The following is a 26,476-nucleotide window of genomic DNA, read 5'->3' on the forward strand; positions in this document are numbered from 1 at the left end:
CAACCAATCTAGATATTTCAAGATTCTATGCTTTACATCCGCGCATTCTCTGAGAGATGCACTACATTTTTAGATGACAATCGATTCCGATACAATAAAGCAAGTCTTTATCACAAACAAATCCAAAGATATTTAATGTTTTACAAAACATGTCTACTGTTGCGCCCGGCTTTAGAGAGTTAAAAGCCTAATAGTATTTTTTATTTAGTTAATAAATGTCTCGTTGTAATTCCTTATATACCTAATGTAGCGCATCTTCTTGAAGCAGATTCAGCTTTTTTTGCTCTGATTTGACTTCAGTTTAATTGCATTGTTACTGTTCACATGTGTGGTGCCGTCACAGTCATATATCACTGATTCTTGAGAGTCGGGACAAAACACTTTTTAAATATTATATTTTGAGAATACACACTATATTGATTAGAGTTATATATTCATGTAGAGAAAGGTCTGAGCTATTTAACCATGTAACCATGTACATAGAAAAACATTTTCAACAAATTCACATGTTTCCCTTTGAAACTTGATTTGTGTTAACTCCGTCAGACACACAAAAAAGTATATAATTCTAATTATTCCAGTCCAACAAGAATCTAAAGTTCTGAAGTATGTTGTAATAGTGTTTAGTTACTCTGGTATGCAATAAAATATAATATATAAACCTCAGGTGTAATTTCACACTATTCTGAAAACCCAGAGTTAGAAATATTTGCATTTTCAAACTTTGTTTTTAATTTTGATATGATAAAAAAAAGATCATTAAGTAAATAAGACACAAGAGGATGAAGATCTAACGCTCCTTTATTACTTAAACAACATAAACTGAAGAAGGAATTTGTATTTTCCCCAAAATTAACTAAAATAAACATCTGACGGTGTTGACAAAGATCTGACGGTGTTGACGAGAAACTGACTGAGTTGACAAAATTGGATTTGCATCTCTGATACATTTTTTAAACAGATGGAAGTGACAATAATAAGAACTAATAACTCCTTGTCTTATACTGAACATTTTGTTAACTCAATTGTAATAAACAACAAACTATTACAAAATGCACCGTTTCCAACAACAAAAAACGTAATGGCGACCAGGACCCCTTCTTCTCATCCCTGTTTTCATCTACCTCTTCTACACCACTTCCTGATCTTCACTTTCTCACCCACTTCTCCTCTTCCTTTCCTTCTGCATTTCTGATTAGTTTCACTATGATGTCTTGAACTGGGCAGAAACGGACATCCTTCTTGCCACGTTTGGGCTGAACCTTTTCTGTTGGACCATGGGGATGCAGAAATTCCACTTTCACATCTTGTTGCTCATTATCCACATCGATGGTCTTGGCTAGCCACCAGTGGTCATCATATACTACTGCTAACTAGTCTCCATTACTAAGACTGCTAACAGTCGTTACTGTCACCATACCCTCAGGACCTTTCAAAGGTTCTTCGTCCAACTCCTCCATTACATCTTCCATCTCCATACCCTCTTCCATCTCATTTTCTATCTCCCACAACATGGCCAGAGGTCTCTTCTTCCTTGCCCTCCGTGTATCACTCTGCTGTTCTCCTGGGTTGCCATGATAATAGGAGGTAGCTGGGCAGAAGCACGGGCAATCCAACATCTCGCTGCAAAAGCAGGATAGTTGTCTGTGGTGGATCCTGTCCTTATGTGCGATGATCTGGTGTATCTGTCTTGTTGAGGGAACCGGTTTGAGAGGATTCATGAGAAGTGTGTCGTATCTTTGCATGTCTTCTTCCACAATGTGATACAGCTGAACACCATTCAGACTGTTTGAGACCTTTTTGAAGAATATGTGTCCATCCGTCACATAATTTCCTCTCGGGACCAGGTTGGCTGTTCTTTTTACTGTTCCGCCAATGCCGTCTGGTGCGCCGTTACCATGAGAAGTGGGGAAGAAGTTCCACGTTGTCCTTTCAAACCCCAGTGTAGGTGGGATACCAGACAGAAGAAAAAACGTCTTCTTGTTCTTGTTTGTTCTTGTTTACTTGGACCATCAGACCAAAAGTGCACGGTGGTAACCTGTGGATATTTTGTCTTGATATTTTTTAGGACTGGATCCATTTGTGTCCAGATTGCCACAGCATCCTGTCTCTTTGACTCTGACAGTGTGCAAAACCCTGCCTTTCCACCCTTAGTGTAATACATTCCGGTATGGAGTGTTATCTGTGGCAGATTTAGTATGAAATGGCAGGCCTGAACTTCAGCTTTATATTTGAATTTCCAGGATTCTGAAAAGTCAACATGGACGATTGCTGTACTTTCATCACAGGACTCAATTGTGTTGCTGTATTGTGTTGCTGTATTCTTTTGACTGGTTTCGCACTGAACACACATGTGTTGTGGTTTCCTTTCTGAGTTTTTGCTCATAGAGTTTGATGAGCTCTGAAAGGCTGCCTCGGTGTTCAACGAGCTTAGTGTTGATGTCGATTCCATTGCGTGTGTCTTCTTGAACTCTCTCCCACTGCCTCCATTGAACATCGATTATGTCTTGCTCTTGGGTTGTAACTGTACCTTTGTTTAGACATCGTGAGCAGGCGCGAAGAAGGCAGGCCTCACTTGCTGGAGAGCAACAAACTAATTGAAAACTGTCCAGTTTGTTTGACTTCACAACACCAGACATTTTAAGGACCTTGAGCATTAAGCATGCATTTTCATCAAATCTGATCTGATCTGATCTGATCTGGAATCTGATCTGATCAGATGCTTTTGGTGCTGTGACATAGAAGGGCCTCAGAGCACAGAATGAAGAATAGCTCAGCTTTACAGTGGGGTTTTTAATCTGGAATTCAGTGTGGAGGTTGAGCATAGAGTCTGGCAGAATCATTCTCTGCCGCTTGATCTTGTTCCTGGTGATTGTGTCAGTCTTGTCCGTCGTCACACGTGCAGAGTTCAGGAAGAAATCCTGAACAGTCTGTGTTATACCCTGTATTAATGTTGGCTTTTTCTGAGGCTGCTCCTTTTCTCTCATTAACTTGTAGGTTAACCCAAACTCTTTCATTTGTTGAAGAATTTCGGATTCCTTCTTTGTTTCCGTGCCTGGAGAGTCCAGTGGTGATGTATTTGTAGCCTTTTTTCTGCACATTATTGTTTTTATCAGGTTGTTTTGTTGCTTTGTTACATTTGTAATCTTCTCTTTCATAGTTTTTATTTCTCTTGAATGCCTTTTTTGCGTTTTACTTTGTTGCTTTTCCTGTCTGAGAGACTCCCTGCACTGTCTGGCATTGTTATCTAGAATATTCTGATCTGATTTTTATCTGATCCTGATTTTTCTTGAACTCTACACTTGTGACAACTGATAAGATTGAGACAACTGACTAGCAAAATATTATCCTGTTGATCACTCCATACCATAATGTATTACACTATGGATGGAAAGAGTCAGATAAAGGTTGATGCAGCAATCTACAGTAGACACACATGGACCAGTCCTATATTAAGAATTATTATAAATATATTAAGATGAAATATCCACAGTTTACCACTGTGCACCTTTGCTCTGATGATCTAAGTAAACAGTATAAGAACAAGAATAACTGTTTTCTTCTGTCTTGTATCCCTACTGGGATATGAAAGGGCAACATGGAACTCCTTCCCCGCTCTATAAGAGGCAAGAGTGTAGATGTTTGGTAGTGAAAACTACACACTGCACCATTATGATTTTACATCAATCAATCAACGTAGACAAGTGATATAATTATATTTATGTATTAACATGTGTATGTATAGAGTATAGAGCATGTGCTGGGAAAGTAAGACAATTATTCAATAAGCAGACCACAGCCTGCCCATGCTCTAAAAGTCAGAGGTGTATTGTAATGCATGCTATTATATGCACAATTCTGTGCAGATAAAACTGAAATAACATTTAAATCCTTTACCATGTTCGAAAATAGTATAATAATAGCATATCTATGAGGTTATTGATGGATTTGTCAACTCCGTCAGCTTACACGTCAACTCCGTCAGACACACAATCTGATGGAGTTGATGTCTGACGGAGTTGACAAAGGGGCACACATTGTCCCTCCAAGCCTGTATTGTGCACTGCAGCTAGCTAGTTTTTTGGCAGTTGCTAGCTGTCTTAATAATCTCACTGAAACACTTGAATTCAATCCACTATTGTTTTTTAAAAGTATAATAACGGAGAGATGGTGTTGACATGTTCCAGCTGTGACCATAGGAATATTGACATTGTTTGTCTAAAATATCAAAAAGTATCAAATTTACCAGACCATGTGTGGTAGTGTTGTATTCACCACAGGCAGGGAAAAGAAAAGGGGTCCTCAGGGATAGAGCTGGCCGGAGTTGACATAAACTGAGGACACAACTTTGATAGGCAGATTCCTATGGAAAATATTATTTGAGTTTCATGCCATGCATTGTTTTAAACATTTATAACCCTTATCCTTGATTTGATATGTGTGTTTTCACAAGTGGAGAGGTTTTTTAAGCTTTTTTGCGCTGGTCAATAATGTGACCCTTGCTGAGGACAAGAAAATTAACATGGGAGCTTCCAACCACAGATTATAATTTAACAAACAAACAATAAACAAATATCCCCCCAAAAACAAATATATGTGCTAAAACACTATAACATCAGTATACACAATACCTTTAGATTGAACTTTGTGAGTATGTCAATCATTATTCATTTATTTATTTTTGATATAAATTAGACTTTTCTATGTAGGACATGTTTTGTCCCGACTCAAGAATCAGTGATATAAGTAAAGATAAAGTTTGAACTGGTGTTTTAATTTCACACCACACTGCTTGTTTGCTATTTCAGCACCAGGCACTGTCCACCGACTTTTTTCATGTTGAGCAAGCACTACATTGCACCTCGCTGCCTACAGTACCTGTTATTCACTCTCAACATGGATAAAACAACGTATAATAAGCATTCTTTAGGTGGTGGTAGTTTATCTATTTGGACATTATAGCTGACATATAGCCTAGCCTAGTTGGTCTGATATAAAAATAATAATAATAATTTTTTTTAAATATTCTGAAGGGCCAGATATTATTGCTGGCGGGCCAATTTCGGCCCGCGGGCCGCCTATTGCCGACCTCTGCGATACGATATCGATTCTTTGGACAACGATACGATATTTGCCGATATCACAAAGTCTGCCACGATTCGATTCGATTCAGGTGCCTGCGATCGATATGAGACGATATTATGTGCCCATTTAACACAATCAGTCACATTTAGATCAACTAAAAAAAGGCTACGGAAATATCAATTGACGTTTTTATTTTTGAGCTCTTCCAGACATTTAAATGAAAAACAATCTATTGTTTTTAATACAAATGGACCTCCTGTTCACTGTAAAGTGCCACGTTTTTATATATTGAGCTTTAAACTTTAAGTAAAATGTTTTGGAACTCACAACACGCAAGCTAAAACCCCTTCCTCTCCCAAACCGTTCCTACAATTGTTTTATGTTGCATGATGATCATACATTTATTATGTATTCATGTTTAAATATCAACATTATCTGTCCATCCTCAGTAAATAATATCAATATAATAATACTCCTGACTTCATCTGGTATTTACACACACACACACACACACACACACACACACACACACACACACACACACACACACACACAGACAGAATGCCCCCGCCCCTCCTCCTCCTTCCCCTCTCCTCTCTCCGTTTCTCTCTCTCTTAGCTTAGTTAGCTTAAGCAGCTAATGTAACGTTAATTTAGGTCTGCCCACGCGACGTGGGCATAAAAGAATGGCGACGATGCAAAACATGTTAGATGCATTTGACCCGTTGCGGGGGGAAAACTGCACAGACTTATATCGAGTCTCAAAACAGACGCTCCCTATCGCTGCTCTGCTGTACAGAGCTAAACGGAGTTTCACAACACTGGGCGTCGGGCGGATATGACGTCGCCGTCGCCGGATTTTCAAAATAAGAGTATCACAATATGAATCGATCTTTTTACGTTGCATCGATCCTATTTGATTATTGATAATAGATTGATATATCGATCTGGATCGATGTATCGTCCCACCCCTACTGGTAAACAGGATATGGCTGCTGTGCGTCAATTAAATTCATCCGGCCGTCAGATATTGTCGCAAGGCTCCCGACAGACACTATGTACATAATGGATCGCTTTATAAACTTAATCGGTATGATTTCGGCATTTATTGCGACATACAAACCGGAAATGGACCTAGGCGATTGACGTCCTATACCTGGGATATTTCACCGCCAGTCTCATTGGCGAACGGTAAGAGGACGCTGACGTTATTTTCAGCCCAATTGTTTATTCATTTCACTGCAAACCGATCTGATCAATATATCACCCATACTACATAAAGCATTTACTGACTATCACGGAATTATAAACGACCCCCTCCCCCCCTTTCCTCCGCGCATGATGACGCATAACGTATAGGATCATATACAGTTGAATCTTTTAATATAGCGTGTATCGGGAATAAACGGCAGTTGATAATCTATATATACGTTTATGCCTATATCTCACGTTCTATGAATTACTGCAGAAAACGATAAAAACACTTATATTCTAGAAGGTATTTTTGTATGAATGTTTGAATGAAAAAGTAAAACGTTCCTACATCCTGAACGATAGATAATCGATGTTGAATGGGCCATAGTAATGTGTTAAGGTAGATTTAGAAAAGAAAAAAAAATCGATTAATTTATGATTAATCGCGAGTTAACTATGGACAATCATGTGATTAATCAAAAATTAATTAAATATTTTAATTGTTTGACAGCACTGGTTCAAAAAAAATTGCGTGCAACTATGTGGACTCTGAGACTCACACTTTACTGCCAGGTACCGGCACTGGATTAAGGTCGGTATATGTGCACCTACTTTGGATGGAAATATATTTTTCCAAGAAGGACCTGTAGACCTATCGATCTCCATGCTGAGGTGAAGCAAATTGATTTGTCTTTTGCACTGAAAATGCATTAAAAACTGTATTGATTTTACGACGACCAAAACCTAATTACGACCCCAAATTACTGAGATGGCAATTTGCACAGGGCTAATATTATCAGATGACCTCTGTGTTAGGTAATCTATGTTGGAGTTTTTACTTTACAATTTACGGACATGGCAGATTCGCACAGGATTAAGACCGCAAATGATTACAAATGACTAGAGGTTCCCAGGTCATACTAGTCCCTTGTGAATGGGGCTAATAAAAGGATAAAGTTAGAGAACACCACACTGGACAGTACTAACACCACACTGGACAGTACTAACACCAAGGGTTAGGGCTAGGGTTAAGGTTATGGGTAGTTTAAGGTAACCGTGGGGTTAAGGTTATGGTTAGTTTAAGGTAACAGTGTGGTTAGGGTTAAGGTTAGTTTAGATATGGAAGTAGCCTCCCAACTCAAAACGCTGACACAAGGCACTTCTTCAGTAGCCCACAGGATTCCCAAGAAATTAGTATAGATGACTCAGGAGTTACGCTGACAACAATTTCAATTTCATAATCTATTCACTGCCACAGTATAGACGGTATACACTACAGTATAGACGCTATACACTACAGTATAGACGGTATACACTACAGCAGTGGTCACCAACCCGTCGATCTTGATCGACTGGTCGATCTTTGAGACCTTCCCTGTAGATCTTTCCCTGAAAAAAATAAATGTAAAAAAAAAAAGATGAACGACTTGGCGACTGCATGTCTTTTGTTTACAAATGAGCTTTTCTCAAATAAGGGCAGTGTGAACGCAAACCAAAATCAAACAAATGTTTCATTCTCACATTTGGTCCACCAGAAAGTCCGGACTATCCGTGGACTTTCAGATGTGAACACGGCCTAAGACCAAGAATAAAATAAAATACGGTCCGGGATGTACTTTTCATAATGATTTTAAGTAGCCAAACGTTACACTATAAAAAACTAACTGGATAGGTGATGATGATAAATATTTCACTTCATTAGCTGAAATATTCTAAAATCATTAAGCCATTCTCCCTCTCTCGTGTGTGTGTACATTTCCTATAGGCTACTCTTTTTACATGGATTAGGCTAATTATATTCAACAATCCTGATTCCTATTTTGTTCAAAAGGAAAATGAGCACAGCACAACATAATATATTTTTTACAGATGGCTGAGGGTGGAATATCTTACTCTCTTAATATCAGTGTCGGCATTGGCCCTAAAAATCCAGTATCAGTCGGGCTCTGCTCTTCTCTACTCTTCTCATCTACTCATTGTTCTGCTTCCTGTTTGCCAAGCATGGAAGTGTCAGTTTAGAAATGACCCTACACTTCCTCTCTACTCTCCTCTTTCTCTTCCCCCCCCCCTCTCTCTCTCCAACCACAGTGCACACATTATATTATCACAGACACCACAAAATACATGTCCTCCCCTCACGGCACTCTCCAAGCGAGAGATTAACCATTCCTTTCCCTCTGCAAGTATTCCCTGCTTTACCTTGTTTTTCAAAAAACTGGGTACAAAGTCGAAACGACGGTTTTCTTCACGGCCCAAACGCACCGAACGAGGGACGCTTCACTTTCGCCCCCATGTTACCCCTTTAATCGCCAAGGACGACTTTAGACGTCATTGCTCGCCATGCTTGGTTAAAGTAGGTAATTTGTTCTCTAGTTCCAGGACCTTGAACACCGGGGCCCCCCAGGGCTGTGTTCTCTCTCCTCTGCTCTACTGTCTATACACTAATGACTGTGCCTCCCACTCTGATGCTGTCAGATTTTTTAAATATGCGGATGACACAACAGTAGTGGGACTAATTAAGAACGGGGATGAATCGGCCTATAGAGCTGAAGTCGATAGCTTTGCTGTATGGTGCAAGGAGAACGACCTGCTTTTGTGAACATCTCTAAGACAAAGGAAATTATAGTTGACTTCCGGCGCGGGGAGGCAGTCCACCCTCCTCTGTACATAAACGGCCAGCAGGTGGAGAGGGTGGACAGTTTCAAATTCCTCGGCATCACCATATGTGATAATTTAAAATGGGAAGTTAACACCAGCCTCATAATTAGCAAAGCCCACCAGAGGCTCCACTCCCTGCGCCAGCTTAAAAAGTTTGGTGTGTCCAGGGAGGCGATGCTCAGTTTTTATAGAGCCACTGTAGAGAGTGTCCTTACCTTCTCAATGACTGTGTGGTACGGAAACACCACCGTCCATGATAGGGGACATTTAGAACGAACTGTACGCACAGCGTCAAAAATCATCGGCTGTGAGCTCCCCTCTGTGGCCTCCATTTATGCCACACAAATCCGGCGGAAAGGGGAAAAGATGATCAGGGACCCTTCTCACCCTGCTTACGACCTCTTTAACCCCCTTCCCTCTGGCAGAAGACTCCAAAGTCTCAGGTGCAGGACATCCCGTTTTAAAAACAGTACATATCCCGAGGCTGTCCGTCACCTGAACTCGAGTACAAATGTACAGGCACTTTGCACAACAAGGGCTAGCACCAGCCGACAGGCACTTTAAGGCAATATGCACTTTAAAACTGGAACACTGAGCAACTTATTTTAGGTACTGTAGCATTTTTCTTTTTAATTGTTTGTGTAAAACTTTATTGTCGGGATTGTACTCTTGTGTTTTTTATATTGTATTCTTGTGTTTTTATATTGTACTCTTGTTTTTATATTGTATGTTTTTAACATTGTCTGTACTGTACGTGGCACCAAGACAAATCCCAATCAACAGTGTTGAAATGGCAATAAAGTTTCTATCTATCTATTAATCTGCCAATGATGTCGTACAGCGTCTTTGAGATCAATATTTCAAAAATCTGTCATGGCAATCATATTTCACCCACGGAGACTTGAGACTTGCTGTTGATCTCCTCTCAACTCTCCAACGGTTCAATACCGCCATCTGGTGGCTGATCGGCGAAAAGGCCAAAACCGGAAGTGAGCGGCAGGAAGTGGTGCTCACCCATATTTCGGCCGGCCACTCGCTATCGCTAGCGGGACTCCAGCTTGATACACTGGATAGCGATCTGTTGCCAATAACTCGATAAACAACATGATTTGGACGTATATAGTATTATACAACCTGGAACTGGACCAACTAGATCGACATCCCATAATAGCGAACTTTCTGCTCCACGCTGATCGCCCAACGCTACGAGGAAGCTGCGGTGAGTTTCAGCGTGTTTGATTATTATTATACATACACACTGCTCCGATCAACATATCACCCATACTAAATAAATGATTTAACGTCGGCCACGGACTTATAAACCCCCCCACCCCCCTCCGGTCACCAGCAGATGATGAGGCATGACGTGTAGGACCTTGTACAATTGAAATTTTTTATCGGTATCAAACTACATTTGATGATCTAATATATGTATTTAGGGCTATAACTCACGTTCTGCAGAATGCTGCAGAAAACGATAAAAACATATTTATACTTTAGACCGTATTTTAGTATGAATATGTGAATGAAAAAGTAGAACGTTGCTACATCCTAAACGATAGATACTTGACGTTGAATGGGCCATAGTAATGTCAATTTAGCAATACAATTTAAAAAGTTATAGCCCTGCAAAGAAGGGGAACATCTCCATAGACAAATAGAGCTGGCAGAGGATGGTATAAGGATGGATATAAGCGTGGCAGAGAAAGGGTTAACACATTTACCGCCAGCAGCAGGGGGCGCCAGGTCTTTATTCAATGGATATAGTTTTAGACTGCGACATTTGCGAGTGCTTAAAATATATCTTATATTATATCTATGGGTCTAATAACACCGTCGAGTCTCAGTGAGTTGCTTCCAGTCAACATGCCAGAGACGGATTGTTTTTTCATCCGTACATTTCCATTTTATACCGTTTTGAATATGAGTATGGTTTTGGTGATTCTGAGTAATTCCAGGAAAAGACGAGAAAAAGGCATTTTAGTGTAATCCAGTCATCACGTTGTAATTTTTCGGCTGATTATCTAATCATCCTGAAATCAACGCTAGATTATCATTATTATATCTCCTCGTGCATACATGAAATGGCCCTCGTAGTACACTCAATATCTGCATTATTACCACACATATAGATGTTGTTCAACCATCTTTCCTAATACAAATAAACCATACTATACTTTTTTCACACTGATTTCATTATTCTAAAATGTATTCTAACATTCTAATGAATTAGATAACTGGTTATACATGCAAAATGGACAATAGAACACTGGAACTGGAAATCTTTAAAAAATCTTCAAACAGGGACTGAGTTCGCATATAGACCAGGCATTTACAGCTGTTCCAATGTAAACGTGCCTTCCTCCTCCGTGAGCTTTAGCCCGCTCTGAAGTCGGACTCGGTGTGGACGGCCTCGCGAGCTGTTCGCGCACAAAACCCGCGAGTGCGCGCCCCTGGTGAGGTCCCGGTGTCACTGTCTTTCGGCACGCCAACAATTATTATATTATAACGTCTTTCTCTTGACTGAACCTCATTGAGTCTAACCTGTAGACTCTATTACCTCTCTGTTTCAGTCCTGTTCTCATTCTAGCAGCCTCTATACCTCTCTGTTTCAGTCCTGTTCTCATTCTAGCAGCCTCTATACCTCTCTGTTTCAGTCCTGTTCTCATTCTAGCAGCCTCTATATCTCTCTGTTTCAGTCCTGTTCTCATTCTAGCAGCCTCTATACCTCTCTGTTTCAGTCCTGTTCTCATTCTAGCAGCCTCTATACCTCTCTGTTTCAGTCCTGTTCTCATTCTAGCAGCCTCTATACCTCTCTGTTTCAGTCCTGTTCTCATTCTAGCAGCCTCTATACCTCTCTGTTTCAGTCCTGTTCTCATTCTAGCAGCCTCTATATCTCTCTGTTTCAGTCCTGTTCTCATTCTAGCAGCCTCTCTACCTCTCTGTTTCAGTCCTGTTCTCATTCTAGCAGCCTCTATATCCCTCTGTTTCAGTCCTGTTCTCATTCTAGCAGCCTCTATACCTCTCTGTTTCAGTCCTGTTCTCATTCTAGCAGCCTCTATACCTCTCTGTTTCAGTCCTGTTCTCATTCTAGCAGCCTCTATACCTCTCTGTTTCAGTCCTGTTCTCATTCTAGCAGCCTCTACACCTCTCTGTTTCAGTCCTGTTCTCATTCTAGCAGCCTCCTCATTCTAGCAGCCTCTATACCTCTCTGTTTCAGTCCTGTTCTCATTCTATCAGCCTCTATATCCCTCTGTTTCAGTCCTGTTCTCATTCTAGCAGCCTCTATACCCCTCTGTTTCAGTCCTGTTCTCATTCTAGCAGCCTCTATACCTCTCTGTTTCAGTCCTGTTCTCATTCTATCAGCCTCTATACCTCTCTGTTTCAGTCCTGTTCTCATCCTAGCAGCCTCTATACCTCTCTGTTTCAGTCCTGTTCTCATCCTAGCAGCCTCTATACCTCTCTGTTTCAGTCCTGTTGTCATTCTAGAAGCCTCTATACCTCTGTTGCAGTCCTGTTCTCATTCTAGCAGCCTCTATACCTCTCTGTTTCAGTCCTGTTCTCATTCTAGCAGCCTCTATACCTCTCTGTTTCAGTCCTGTTCTCATTCTAGCAGCCTCTCTACCTCTGTTTCAGTCCTGTTCTCATTCTAGCAGCCTCTCTACCTCTCTGTTTCAGTCCTGTTCTCATTCTAGCAGCCTCTGTACCCCACTGTTTCAGTCCTGTTCTCATTCTAGCAGCCTCTATACCTCTCTGTTTCAGTCCTGTTCTCATTCTAGCAGCCTCTACACCTCTCTGTTTCAGTCCTGTTCTCATTCTAGCAGCCTCTATACCTCTGTTTCAGTCCTGTTCTCATTCTAGCAGCCTCTACACCCCTCTGTTTCAGTCCTGTTCTCATTCTATCAGCCTCTATACCTCTCTGTTTCAGTCCTGTTCTCATTCTAGCAGCCTCTATACCTCTCTGTTTCAGTCCTGTTCTCATTCTAGCAGCCTCTGTACCTCTCTGTTTCAGTCCTGTTCTCATTCTAGCAGCCTCTATACCTCTCTGTTTCAGTCCTGTTCTCATTCTAGCAGCCTCTATACCTCTGTTTCAGTCCTGTTCTCATTCTAGCAGCCTCTATACCTCTCTGTTTCAGTCCTGTTCTCATTCTAGCAGCCTCTATACCTCTCTGTTTCAGTCCTGTTCTCATTCTAGCAGCCTCTATACCTCTCTGTTTCAGTCCTGTTCTCATTCTAGCAGCCTCTATACCTCTCTGTTTCAGTCCTGTTCTCATTCTAGCAGCCTCTATACCTCTCTGTTTCAGTCCTGTTCTCATTCTATCAGCCTCTATACCTCTCTGTTTCAGTCCTGTTCTCATTCTAGCAGCCTCTATACCTCTCTGTTTCAGTCCTGTTCTCATTCTAGCAGCCTCTATACCTCTCTGTTTCAGTCCTGTTCTCATTCTAGCAGCCTCTATACCTCTCTGTTTCAGTCCTGTTCTCATTCTAGCAGCCTCTATACCTCTCTGTTTCAGTCCTGTTCTCATTCTAGCAGCCTCTATACCCCACTGTTTCAGTCCTGTTCTCCACAAAATTCAGCCTGGCTCACAAAATTCAGATCAAACTCTCAAACTAGGTCATTGCAGATCAAATATGAGGTAGGATCCGGTTTTCACAATATGTGCCCTTTAACATGAGCTCTGGTGACGACACTGTTCTCTCCCCGGGTTGAGAACCTCTTAGTTCCCCGTTGGTTCCACAGTTCAGCTGTGTGGGAGTGGACCGGCTGGATCTCTTAACCATACAAGTGGGAACCAGGAACACAACATCCTCTGAATAGAACACGTCTCTTCTCGTGAAACACAGCCCACGTCCTTTATCTTCTGAGTTTATTGAGTTTATTAGGATCCCCATTAGCTGTTGCATGACAACAACTAGTCTTCCTGGGGTCCACACAAAACATAAAACATTACATTCGACAAGACTTTTACAGAACAGTAAATAAATAGAATGAAAACAGATGTGTGTGTGTGTGTGTGTGTGTGTGTGTGTGTGTGTGTGTGTGTGTGTGTGTGTGTGTGTGTGTGTGTGTGTGTGTGTGTGTGTGTGTGTGTGTGTGTGTGTGTGTGTGTGTGTGTGTGTGTGTGTGTGTGTGTGTGTGTGTGTGTGTGTGTGTGTGTGTGTGTGTGTGTGTGTGTGTGTCATTAACTTACGATCTTTGGGTTTCTAGATGCCTTTTCAATTGTCTTTTGAAACTTGATTTCGTTTTTTCTTTAGAGATGTGATCCGGAAAATTGTTCCTTCAGTCATGGCTCTATGCAGCACTTTTAGTTGCATTGACCCTGTTTTTGCTTTAGGGACTTGATAGCACCCTCTTGTGGCATGTCTCGTCTTGTATGTGTGTATTTCAGAGCTGGGTGTTAATTGGCTATATAGACACGTAGGTCTATATAAATTCTTAGTTTGAATCGGTACCCCCCCCCCCAGGTATGACCTTTGCCCTCTTTGTTTGTTCCCTCCACAGAGTCGCAGGTATATCCAGCCGTCTCCAGTCCCCCCCCGGCGGAGGAAGAGGACAGTGTGCAGTTCAGCAAGCTGTCCTACCTGGGCTGCACCTGGGTCAAAGCCCCCCGCAGCGAGCCTGAGGCCCAGCAGGCCATGACCACCCTGAGAGCAGAGAGCGCCGTGCCCATCCCTGTCACCGTCCACGTGCCCAACGGCCCCGACGGCTGCGTCAGGTTGGCACAAGACGTCTGACTGCAGACTGTGTGTGTGTGTTTATGTACTGTGTGTGTGTGTGTTTATGTACTGTGTGTGTTTATGTACTGCATGTGTGCATGTACTGTATGTGTGTTTGTGTGTGTATTTCTACTGTTTGTGTGTATGTACTGTGTATGTGTGTGTATGTATGTGATCAAATATATATATATATATATATATATATATATATATATATATATTTTTTTTTTTTACTTTCCACATGAAACGACGAAACGAAACACAATTCAGTAATAATAATAATAATAATAATAAACAACAATATTAGGCAAGACTTCACAGGATGCTAACATAATAATGACATAAATATAAATAATAAAAATAATAAAAAACCGAATATAAAATGAATATGCCACAGACATTACAGAACATTGTCCTTCCCCCACCCCAGGACCCCTCAGGACCAACACCCGGGATCATGGTCTTTACTTTCTCGCACGCTGAGGCCCGCAGTTCAATGTTGGATTCTTTAACTCCAATCACCCGAGCCGTGGAGATCTCCATATACATTACATCTAAGAATAAGCCCAATTGATCGTTCTAAGTTTTTCGTGTTGTTTCCACCTCATGGCTATACATTTCTTGGCTGCTGTAACTCCCGCTAGAATGAGTATTTTTTGTTGTATGGAGGCCGGCAGTAGAGAGATATCATTCAGGATTAGTGTTGCTGCGGCAAGTGGAATTGTCAGGTTACATTATGTCCGAATGTGTCGCTGAGTCTAGCTTGAATCTTGGTTAACGGAACGTAGGCCAAGTGCGTCCACATTTTTATAGGATTCTATCACATTTTCATAACAATAGCACCCTGCGCCGTTTTCATTGAGGTTTCTTACAAATTAACGATGCTTTATCTTGTCCTTTATATGCCGATTATCATTAGAATCATAAATTGTACCATATGTCCCCCTTTAGACAACATATGTAATGCTACCAGCGCACTTTTGTTAAGATAATTAGTTGGCCATTCGCGGTCGCTATACCGAGGTTGCAGTAATAGTTTAACGCTGTTCAGATCACGTCGGAGAATATAGACCCATCCCAGTGACCTGCGACCTGTGCTAACGCTCTTGGGAAATGCAGTGTTGTAGTTCTCAACATTTTCAGCCTTTAATTTTAAACCAATGCTGCCATCTACTGACAACAAAAAAGTGTTGTCTAATCGTCACCTTGAGAGCTACTTCCGTATACAGCGCCGCCCCAAACCCATTCTAGAGATTCCCACTTTTTGCTGGGAGTGGGGCGTGGCCGAATTTGGTCCCAGACAATAAGAGTGGCTGCAATTGGTCACCGTGACGTTAGCTCTGTTTGCTTGGCGGCCAGGTTCTCTTCCACGCGCTGTTGGCGCTCGCTCTGGTGGTTAGCTTCCTTCGTGAGCAGGACAATCTCCTTAGAGTTGTCTGAGGATTTTGTGTGAAGTATTTCCATTCTCTCCTTCACTGGTTTAATAGCCGCCTCTATCTCAGCCGTTACAGCCTGTCGGTGGGACTCAAAGTATTTGTCGAATTGTCTCTCCCAGTTGTTTTTCCAATTGTACCTTCAGTAGTTCTGTGAGAAACGGCTTAACCCTTTCACTGCCACATGACAGAAGGTTAACCCTTTACTATCACACAACAACCGACGGCGATGCTCCATCATTAGCTCCGCATCCGTGAAGCTATCGGTTGTGTGATAGTAAAGGGCTAACCTTCTGTATTGTCACAGTGAAAGGGTTAACCGGCTGTCGTGTGGCAGTGAAAGCGTTAATAGCACTCAGGCTAGCTTCATTTAGCTCGGCTCCGCCCGTGCTCGCGCCCGGCAGCCCGTCTGCTCGCCATATTTGTAATAAAATGTGTAAACTGTCGAAATCATGGATAGAAAAATTCAATAAAAAAAAAACTAGTGGGGTAATAAAGGTGTTGGTTTGTAAAAGTTTAGGGAGCGGTCGTGATGGGCGACTTCACTCCACGATGCCGGCTCCTCCCCCCGTGTTTTTTTCTTTTTTTCACTTTTTCTCCTCCTGTTTTTCTGTGTTTTTCTCCCAATTTAGTCGTTGTGCCAATTCCCCCCTCCCCTTCCTGGTCGTTGCTCGCATGTGCCCCCCACTGGTCGGTCTAGGGAGCCCTGAAGTCTAACAGATGCTTCCTCCGATACATAGGAGACAGCCAGCAGCATCTTTTCACCTGCCAGCGAGGACTCTCATTGGTGAAGTGTAATGCGTGGGAGGTCACACTACCTCCGCCATTTCCCTCCCTCGCTGTGCAGGCGCCCTGACCGACCTGTAGGAGTCGCTGTTTATAACAACCACAATACACCCCACCGGCTTCCCTCCCGCTGGCTCTGCCAATTGAGCCAGTATGACGGCCGGAGGCAACGCTGACAGCTGGATTCGATCCCAGAGTCTCTGCGGTGGTGGCGAGCGCTTAGTCCGCTGCGCCACCCAGCCGCCCCTCCTCCCCCGTGTTTGTATGTATGTGTGTGTGTATTATTACTGTATGCGTTTGTGTGTATGTACTGCATGTGTGTGTGTGTGTTTGTGTGTACAGTATGTATTGTATGCAAGATTTATTTTGTCAAGAACAGCCCTAGTCACTTTAGCATTAGTTTCATTACACGTCTATAAATGTTATCTCTAAAATGTTATGTCTAAAAAAAGTCTAGCCTAAAATGTGATGTTGCAATTTGCCAGTATAGTGGCATAATGTACCGGTACACTTTTTCATATCTAGCACTGGGGCACTTTTTTGACTAATGGGTAAAAGAACAAAATGTGTCCTTTGCATATCTCAAACCGCTCAACCGACAGACTTCACATTTGGCACGCGTGTTTCTGAGGACCCAAGGGAGTGCAGTGTCGAGTGAGAAGTCGATCGGATGAGAGGTTCTTGAGAACGCTGCAAACAGCCATACCACGGTTCTCGAGAACGCTGCAAACAGCCATACCACGGTTCTCGAGAACGCTGCAAACAGCCATACCACGGTTCTTGAGAACGCTGCAAGCAGCCATACCACGGTTCCTGAGAACGCTGCAAGCAGCCATACCACAGTTCTTGAGAACGCTGCAAGCAGCCATACCACAGTTCTTGAGAACGCTGCAAGCAGCCATACCACAGTTCTTGAGAACGCTGCAAGCAGCCATACCACAGTTCTTGAGAACGCTGCAAGCAGCCATACCACAGTTCTTGAGAACGCTGCAAGCAGCCATACGACGGTTCTCGAGAACGCTGCAAGCAGCCATACCACTGTTCTCGAGAACGCTGCAAGCAGCCATACCACAGTTCTTGAGAACGCTGCAAGCAGCCATACCACGGTTCTTGAGAACGCTGTAAGCAGCCATACCACGGTTCTTGAGAATGCTGCAAGCAGCCATACCACGGTTCTTGAGAACGCTGCAAGCAGCCATACCACGGTTCTCGAGAACGCTGCAAGCAGCCATACCACGGTTCTCGAGAACGCTGCAAGCAGCCATACCACGGTTCTCGAGAACGCTGCAAGCAGCCATACCACGGTTCTCGAGAACGCTGCAAGCAGCCATACCACGGTTCTTGAGAACGCTGCAAGCAGCCATACCACGGTTCTCGAGAACGCTGCAAGCAGCCATACCACGGTTCTCGAGAACGCTGCAAGCAGCCATACCACGGTTCTCGAGAACGCTGCAAGCAGCCATACCACGGTTCTCGAGAACGCTGCAAGCAGCACTTCTCGGGCCAAGCAATCGGCCCACTCTGAATGATTTACCCCCCAGACAAGGTTGCAAGCAGCCATACCGAGCACTGCACTAGTTAAATAGTCACAGTAGCATTTTCTTGGCCATACTATCAGCTGTATCACCTGTTAGGCCAGATTCATAAAAACCCATCTCCCTGTTCCTCAGGATCGTGGACCAGGCCTCCGGTACAGAGATCGCCTCCTTCCCCATCTACAAGGTGCTGTTCTGTGCCCGTGGCCGCGAGGGCTCGGTAGAGAGCGACTGCTTCTCCTTCACGGAGAGTTACCGCAGCTCGGAGGACTTCCAGATCCACGTCTTCTCCTGCCACATCAAAGAAGCCGTAAGTCACAGACTCGTCCTCTCCTAGTGTATCGTGTTAATAGCAGTCAGGCTAGCTTCATTTAGCTCGGCTCCCGGCGTGCCCGTGCTTGCGCCCGGTGACCGTGGCTGTGCCACCGACGTCGCCACACCGCGCCCACCAGCCCGTTTGTTCGCCATATTTGTAATAAAATGTGTAAACTGGCGACCGTCGGTTGTGTGATAGTAAAGGGTTAACCTTCTGTGTATTGTCGCAGTGAAAGGGTTAACCGTTTTGGTAGTGCGGCAGTGAAAGGGTTAATCACCTTCCGCTAAGATGGCTTCTATAGACTTTTTATTACTTGACAACATACACATTCTAAATACATTTACATGTCGTCATTTAGGTGAACGCTTTTATCCAAAGCCACTTACAAGTCATGTTCCAACAGGTCAGCAGGAAGGGCACAGCTCTATCAGCTGAGGAACAATGTGCATAGTAGGTAGTACTATAGAAATATTAGCATAGTAGGTAGTAATATAGCCAAGGAAGATTATTTAGTGGCAAAGTGCATGATACTAAAAGACTGTGAATAGGCCTGTTGTATTTGCTGTCGCAATGTTTGTTAATACAGTTGCTGACAGGAAATAAACGGGGGCCAAAGCTCCTCCCCCAGCGATGGAATAGCAGCAGAATACTTCTGAAGAGGTCGATATAAATATGCACATGAACTTTGGGGTGCGTTTGTAAACGGTGCTCTGTGAGGGTGGACAGGGGGCTCTGAAGGCCTGTGAGCGTCATGTAAACGCTGCTCTGTGAGGGTGGACAGGGGGCTCTGAAGGCCTGTGAGCCTCATGTAAACGCTGCTCTGTGAGGGTGGACAGGGGGCTCTGAAGGCCTGTGAGAGCGTCATGTAAACGCTGCTCTGTGAGGGTGGACAGGGGGCTCTGAAGGCCTGTGAGCATCATGTAAACGCTGCTCTGTGAGGGTGGACAGGGGGCTCTGAAGGCCTGTGAGCGTCATGTAAACGCTGCTCTGTGAGGGTGGACAGGGGGCTCTGAAGGCCTGTGAGAGCGTCATGTAAACGCTGCTCTGTGAGGGTGGACAGGGGGCTCTGAAGGCCTGTGAGCATCATGTAAACGCTGCTCTGTGAGGGTGGACAGGGGGCTCTGAAGGCCTGTGAGCGTCATGTAAACGCTGCTCTGTGAGGGTGGACAGGGGGCTCTGAAGGCCTGTGAGCCTCATGTAAACGGTGCTCTGTGAGGGTGGACAGGGGGCTCTGAAGGCCTGTGAGCCTCATGTAAACGGTGCTCTGTGAGGGTGGACAGGGGGCTCTGAAGGCCTGTGAGCCTCATGTAAACGGTGCTCTGTGAGGGTGGACAGGGGGCTCTGAAGGCCTGTGAGCCTCATGTAAACGCTGCTCTGTGAGGGTGGACAGGGGGCTCTGAAGGCCTGTGAGCGTCATGTAAACGCTGCTCTGTGAGGGTGGACAGGGGGCTCTGAAGGCCTGTGAGCCTCATGTAAACGCTGCTCTGTGAGGGTGGACAGGGGGCTCTGAAGGCCTGTGAGCATCATGTAAACGGTGCTCTGTGAGGGTGGACAGGGGGCTCTGAAGGCCTGTGAGCGTCATGTAAACGCTGCTCTGTGAGGGTGGACAGGGGGCTCTGAAGGCCTGTGAGAGCGTCGTGCTCTGAATGAATACATGGGGTCTCTGACGCACGTCTGGATCCACTAACAGTGCAGTGTGAGTCAGTGCGCTCTTGAACGCTGTGTGCCAATATATTAACGCACACGTATTGTAGATGGTTTGAAGAGACTTAAAAATCCCCTCCACAAATGTTTTAAAAATGTTGTTTGAAATGAGTCTTAACCTCTTAAGCACCAAACCAACATCACAGCAACACAATATAAACATCAGCTTTCTGATGGCTCTTCTATCAATACATACAATATTCAGTTATCTTTACACTGTACATCATTTCAGTACTTCCACTGGACAACCAGATGAGGGTGCTATCGTACTATGGTTTATTTTAATACATGCTAATCATGTACAATGTACTACTGTACAATAATGTATCCTCTGTTTTGAAATCCGAAACCTTGAATGAGAGATTCGACAACGACACGATAGCGGCATATCGACGCCCCCCCCCATGAATATTTAGGAGAACAACAGGCAGGCTGAGGAGACCTTGGGGGCCATCCTTTCTCACATCCCCATCTAGCGTCTCGCAGTCGGACGTGTCGTCAGCCACTATCCTGCCCCTTCCTTAGTAACTATACAACTTTGACCTCGTTCAGCGCCGTCAATCTTGACACAGAATTTAAATAGATGTCAATAGTGCAAGTCCTTGGCTGACTGTCAACATATCAACCCAGGTGGAACTAATCAGATATTACAAGTCGTAGCATAATCAGAACACACACACACACACACACACACACACACACACACACACACACACACGTGAGTGATTACAATTTGACCTCCTTGTGCTTCCTGGGTGTAAAAAGAGTCCTCTCGTCTCTGCCCCCCTATATCTCTATCTTTCTCTCTAGAATCAGAATCAGAAAGGTCTTTATTGCCAAGTAGTTTTAAAATAAAATGGAATATCAACTAATTAAAATAGAAGCACAATATAATATAATAAAGTAAAATAAAATAGGCCAGGGCTGTACAGTTGTGCATGATGTGGTCAAGTGTAAACTAATTAGAATAAAAATAACAATACAGTGGGATGGAATATTTAACAGGGCTGTGCAATTGAACAGTAATGTGCAAAAAGTATGAACAGTGAAGTTTGAACACGTATGAAGTTTTATATATAAATCTTGCTCTTTCCCTTTCTGTCTCTCCTCTGTCTGCTCCTCCCTCCTCTCTGTCTGCTCCTCCCACCTCTCTGTCTGCTCCTCCCACCTCCCTGTCTGCTCCTCCCTCCTCTCTGTCTGCTCCTCCCTCCTCTCTGTCTGCTCCTCCCTCCTCTCTGTCTGCTCCTCCCTCCTCCCTGTCTGCTCCTCCCTCCTCTCTGTCTGCTCCTCCCTCCTCTCTGTCTGCTCCTCCCACCTCCCTGTCTCCTCCTTCCTCTCTGTCTGCTCCTCCCACCTCCCTGTCTCCTCTCTGTCTGCTCCTCCCTCCTCTCTGTCTGCTCCTCCCACCTCCCTGTCTGCTCCTCCCTCCTCTCTGTCTGCTCCTCCTTCCTCTCTGTCTGCTCCTCCCACCTCCCTGTCTCCTCTCTGTCTGCTCCTCCCTCCTCTCTGTCTGCTCCTCCCACCTCCCTGTCTGCTCCTCCCTCCTCTCTGTCTGCTCCTCCCTCCTCCCTGTCTGCTCCTCCCACCTCTCTGTCTGCTCCTCCCACCTCCCTGTCTGCTCCTCCCTCCTCCCTGTCTCCTCCCTCCTCTCTGTCTGCTCCTCCCACCTCCCTGTCTCCTCTCTGTCTGCTCCTCCCTCCTCTCTGTCTGCTCCTCCCACCTCCCTGTCTCCTCTCTGTCTGCTCCTCCCTCCTCTCTGTCTGCTCCTCCCACATCCCTGTCTCCTCTCTGTCTGCTCCTCCCTCCTCCCTGTCTGCTCCTCCCACCTCTCTGTCTGCTCCTCCCACCTCCCTGTCTCCTCCCTCCTCTGTCTGCTCCTCCCACCTCCCTGTCTCCTCCCTCCTCTCTGTCTGCTCCTCCCACCTCCCTGCTCCTCCCTCCTCTCTGTCTGCTCCTCCCACCTCTCTGTCTCCTCCCACCTCCCTGTCTCCTCCCTCCTCTCTGTCTGCTCCTCCCTCCTCTCTGTCTGCTCCTCCCACCTCCCTGTCTCCTCCCACCTCTCTGTCTGCTCCTCCCACCTCCCTGTCTCCTCCCTCCTCTCTGTCTGCTCCTCCCACCTCCCTGTCTCCTCCCACCTCTCTGTCTGCTCCTCCCACCTCCCTGTCTCCTCCCACCTCTCTGTCTCCTCCCACCTCCCTGTCTCCTCCCTCCTCTCTGTCTGCTCCTCCCACCTCTCTGTCTCCTCCCACCTCCCTGTCTCCTCCCACCTCCCTGTCTCCTCCCTCCTCTCTGTCTGCTCCTCCCACCTCCCTGTCTCCTCCCACCTCTCTGTCTGCTCCTCCCACCTCCCTGTCTCCTCCCTCCTCTCTGTCTGCTCCTCCCACCTCCCTGTCTCCTCCCTCCTCTCTGTCTGCTCCTCCCACCTCCCTGTCTCCTCCCACCTCTCTGTCTGCTCCTCCCACCTCCCTGTCTCCTCCCTCTTCTCTGTCTGCTCCTCCCACCTCCCTGTCTCCTCCCACCTCTCTGTCTGCTCCTCCCACCTCCCTGTCTCCTCCCACCTCTCTGTCTCCTCCCACCTCCCTGTCTCCTCCCTCCTCTCTGTCTGCTCCTCCCACCTCCCTGTCTCCTCCCACCTCTCTGTCTCCTCCCACCTCCCTGTCTCCTCCCACCTCCCTGTCTCCTCCCTCCTCTCTGTCTGCTCCTCCCACCTCCCTGTCTCCTCCCACCTCTCTGTCTGCTCCTCCCACCTCCCTGTCTCCTCCCTCCTCTCTGTCTGCTCCTTCCACCTCCCTGTCTCCTCCCTCCTCTCTGTCTGCTCCTCCCACCTCTCTGTCTGCTCCTCCCACCTCTCTGTCTGCTCCTCCCACCTCCCTGTCTGCTCCTCCCACCGCCAGGTGAGCCGCATCCTGTACAGTTTCTCCACGGCGTTCAAGCGCTCCTCCCGGGGGACCGCCCCCGACGTCAGGGACCCCGCGCTGGCCCCGGCCCCCGACAGTGACCTCTACACCTTCACCGTCTCCCTGGAGGTCAAAGAGGATGACGGGAAGAGTAACTATAGGTCAGCACACACACACACACACACACACACACACACACACACACACACACACACACACTCACGCACACGCACACACACACACACTCACGCACACGCACACACACACACACTCACGCACACGCACACACACACACACTCACGCACACGCACACACACACAGCGTCCACTCGTTTCCTATCCCCTTTTACCACTACATGCCTACATGTAACCGCTGCTCTAACCTTAACCTAAGCCTAACCCCTGACCCTAAAATGGTCTCTTTTTAAAATGGAGGCCAGTTAAAATGATGCCTCTGGCTCATGGGATGAACTCCAACGGTCCTTAAAGCTTGAGATTCTCTCCTCTGTTGCAGAGTTTAAAACATTGATCTCCAACCTTTGTAGTTGTACGTGTTTTAATTGATTTAAAACACTTTACTTTAGCTTCGCCTTGTTGTCTTATTGTTATGATTTTATATGCTGTGATTTTATATGCCTTTTTGTTTTGTTTATTTCTGTATGTACACTCGACGTGACTGTAAATGCGGGAAACCTCAGTTACCTTCAAGTTTAAATAAAGGTTTCATTATTTCATTCACTATGAATTGAAAATGGGGGACCCTGATGTAAACAAGACAAAAGTCTTCCTCTGGTCTGCATCCCCTTAACTATTGTGTGTATTGAGCCGTACTGTATTGTACCCATTCTGCAATCATTCATTCATTCATTCATTCATTGAAATTAAATGAAAGAAAGTACAATAATATACACACACAGACATTGACCCTTGAAAATTAAGTGTTAATACTAGCAAGTCAAAACGGCCTATTTTTTATAAACTGGTCAACACTGCATTATTTCCGGCGTTGTGTGCATGATGCGCATGCGCTGTGATCACACCAGGCAGCCAACGCCGGAAATAATGCTGTGTTGAGCAGATTATAAAAAATATTTAAAATGTTTATTAGCAACGCCGAGCTTTCAAACCATCCCGTATCTCTGTCCGAAACCCTCGTGCAGCTGTGAGTACCTTTGAGATGTCTCTGTGATACTTGTATAACGAACGGTTCGGCCAGAATCCGTCCTTCAGGGTAAATCTAGGTTGGTTTCCTATTGAGGAGCAAGTGACTGTGGATTCACTCGGTGCATCACAGTCACAAAAGGGGCTATGAGCTTGGCAAGCCAGAGTAAAACACAGTTTTCAATCAATCACAACATTAACCAGACTCTCGTTGTGTCTATTCTGCTAACGCTAACATTACCTCTCATTGTGTCTATTCTACCTAGGCTCTCGTGTCTATCTGCTAACGTTAGCATTAGGCTAACTAACGTTACCACTCACGTCCCTAACCCCAACAACAAGCGTAACTAATCATCGATCTTTTTGTCAGACTAAACTCTCCGCTCGGTGGCAAATTGTGTTGATGTCGGTTTTGTTTCATCAATAAATGAGGCAGAATACACAGTGACTGTATCCTTTTTTGTTTATTGCACTTGTTTCCTGCTGCAAACATATAATGACATCCTACGTGAGCCATTCAAGATGGCGGCTTTCTGTTTTCGTTCAGACTCCAACGAGTGACGCGTCTCTCTCTTCTGACCAATCAGTGGTCTGCAGTTTTTCACGTGACTTTTCTGGTACCAGTTCTACTCGCTTGGCACGCGCTAAGAACCTCGACAGAGCAGGGACTAAAAAAGTACCCAAAAAGTACCTGGTACCAGGTACTTTGGTAATGGAAAACCGAAAATGCAGAGTAGAGTAGAGTAGAGTCGAGTAGGTACCATGCAGTGGAAAAGGGGCAATACTGTGAGCCACACGAGCCAGCAGCTGGCTTCTCTGGCGTCCCATTTCGCTATGATGAGGCTATTGAGAGTCACATGGAGAGTTGTGTCTCTGTGTATTAGGGTTGAGTCACATGGAGAGTTGGGTCCCTGTGTATCAGGGTTGAGTCACATGGAGAGTTGTGTCTCTGTGTATCAGGGTTGAGTCACATGGAGAGTTGTGTCTCTGTGTATTAGGGTTGAGTCACATGGAGAGTTGAGTCTCTGTGTATTAGGGTTGAGTCACATGGAGAGTTGTGTCTCTGTGTATTAGGGTTGAGTCACATGGAGAGTTGTGTCTCTGTGTATCAGGGTTGAGTCACATGGAGAGTTGTGTCTCTGTGTATTAGGGTTGAGTCACATGGAGAGTTGTGTCTCTGTGTATTAGGGTTGAGTCACATGGAGAGTTGTGTCTCTGTGTATCAGGGTTGAGTCACATGGAGAGTTGTGTCTCTGTGTATCAGGGTTGAGTCACATGGAGAGTTGTGTCTCTGTGTATCAGGGTTGAGTCACATGGAGAGTTGAGTCTCTGTGTATTAGGGTTGAGTCACATGGAGAGTTGTGTCTCTGTGTATTAGGGTTGAGTCACATGGAGAGTTGTGTCTCTGTGTATCAGGGTTGAGTCACATGGAGAGTTGTGTCTCTGTGTATTAGGGTTGAGTCACATGGAGAGTTGTGTCTCTGTGTATTAGGGTTGAGTCACATGGAGAGTTGTGTCTCTGTGTATCAGGGTTGAGTCACATGGAGAGTTGTGTCTCTGTGTATCAGGGTTGAGTCACATGGAGAGTTGAGTCTCTGTGTATTAGGGTTGAGTCACATGGAGAGTTGTGTCTCTGTGTATCAGGGTTGAGTCACATGGAGAGTTGTGTCTCTGTGTATTAGGGTTGAGTCACATGGAGAGTTGTGTCTCTGTGTATTAGGGTTGAGTCACATGGAGAGTTGTGTCTCTGTGTATCAGGGTTGAGTCACATGGAGAGTTGGGTCCCTGTGTATTAGGGTTGAGTCACATGGAGAGTTGTGTCTCTGTGTATTAGGGTTGAGTCACATGGAGAGTTGTGTCTCTGTATTAGGGTTGAGTCACATGGAGAGTTGTGTCTCTGTGTATCAGGGTTGAGTCACATGGAGAGTTGGGTCCCTGTGTATCAGGGTTGAGTCACATGGAGAGTTGTGTCTCTGTGTATTAGGGTTGAG

General features: G+C 45.0%; 1 protein-coding gene across 1 annotated transcript in view; it reads left to right on the forward strand.

Moving 5' to 3' along the window:
* The window catches only part of rabgap1l (RAB GTPase activating protein 1-like), a 573,823-nt gene that overhangs the window by 35,578 nt on the left and 511,769 nt on the right, over positions 1-26,476 (forward strand). Inside the window, exons 4-6 of the mRNA XM_084311549.1 lie at positions 14,440-14,653; positions 18,544-18,718; positions 23,323-23,486. Coding sequence (XP_084167675.1) covers positions 14,440-14,653; positions 18,544-18,718; positions 23,323-23,486 — 553 coding nt within the window. The remainder of the gene's footprint in view (positions 1-14,439; positions 14,654-18,543; positions 18,719-23,322; positions 23,487-26,476) is intronic.

This window comes from Notolepis coatsorum, assembly GCF_963971535.1.
Source record: "Notolepis coatsorum genome assembly, chromosome: 3".
Lineage (NCBI taxonomy): Eukaryota > Metazoa > Chordata > Actinopteri > Aulopiformes > Paralepididae > Notolepis > Notolepis coatsorum.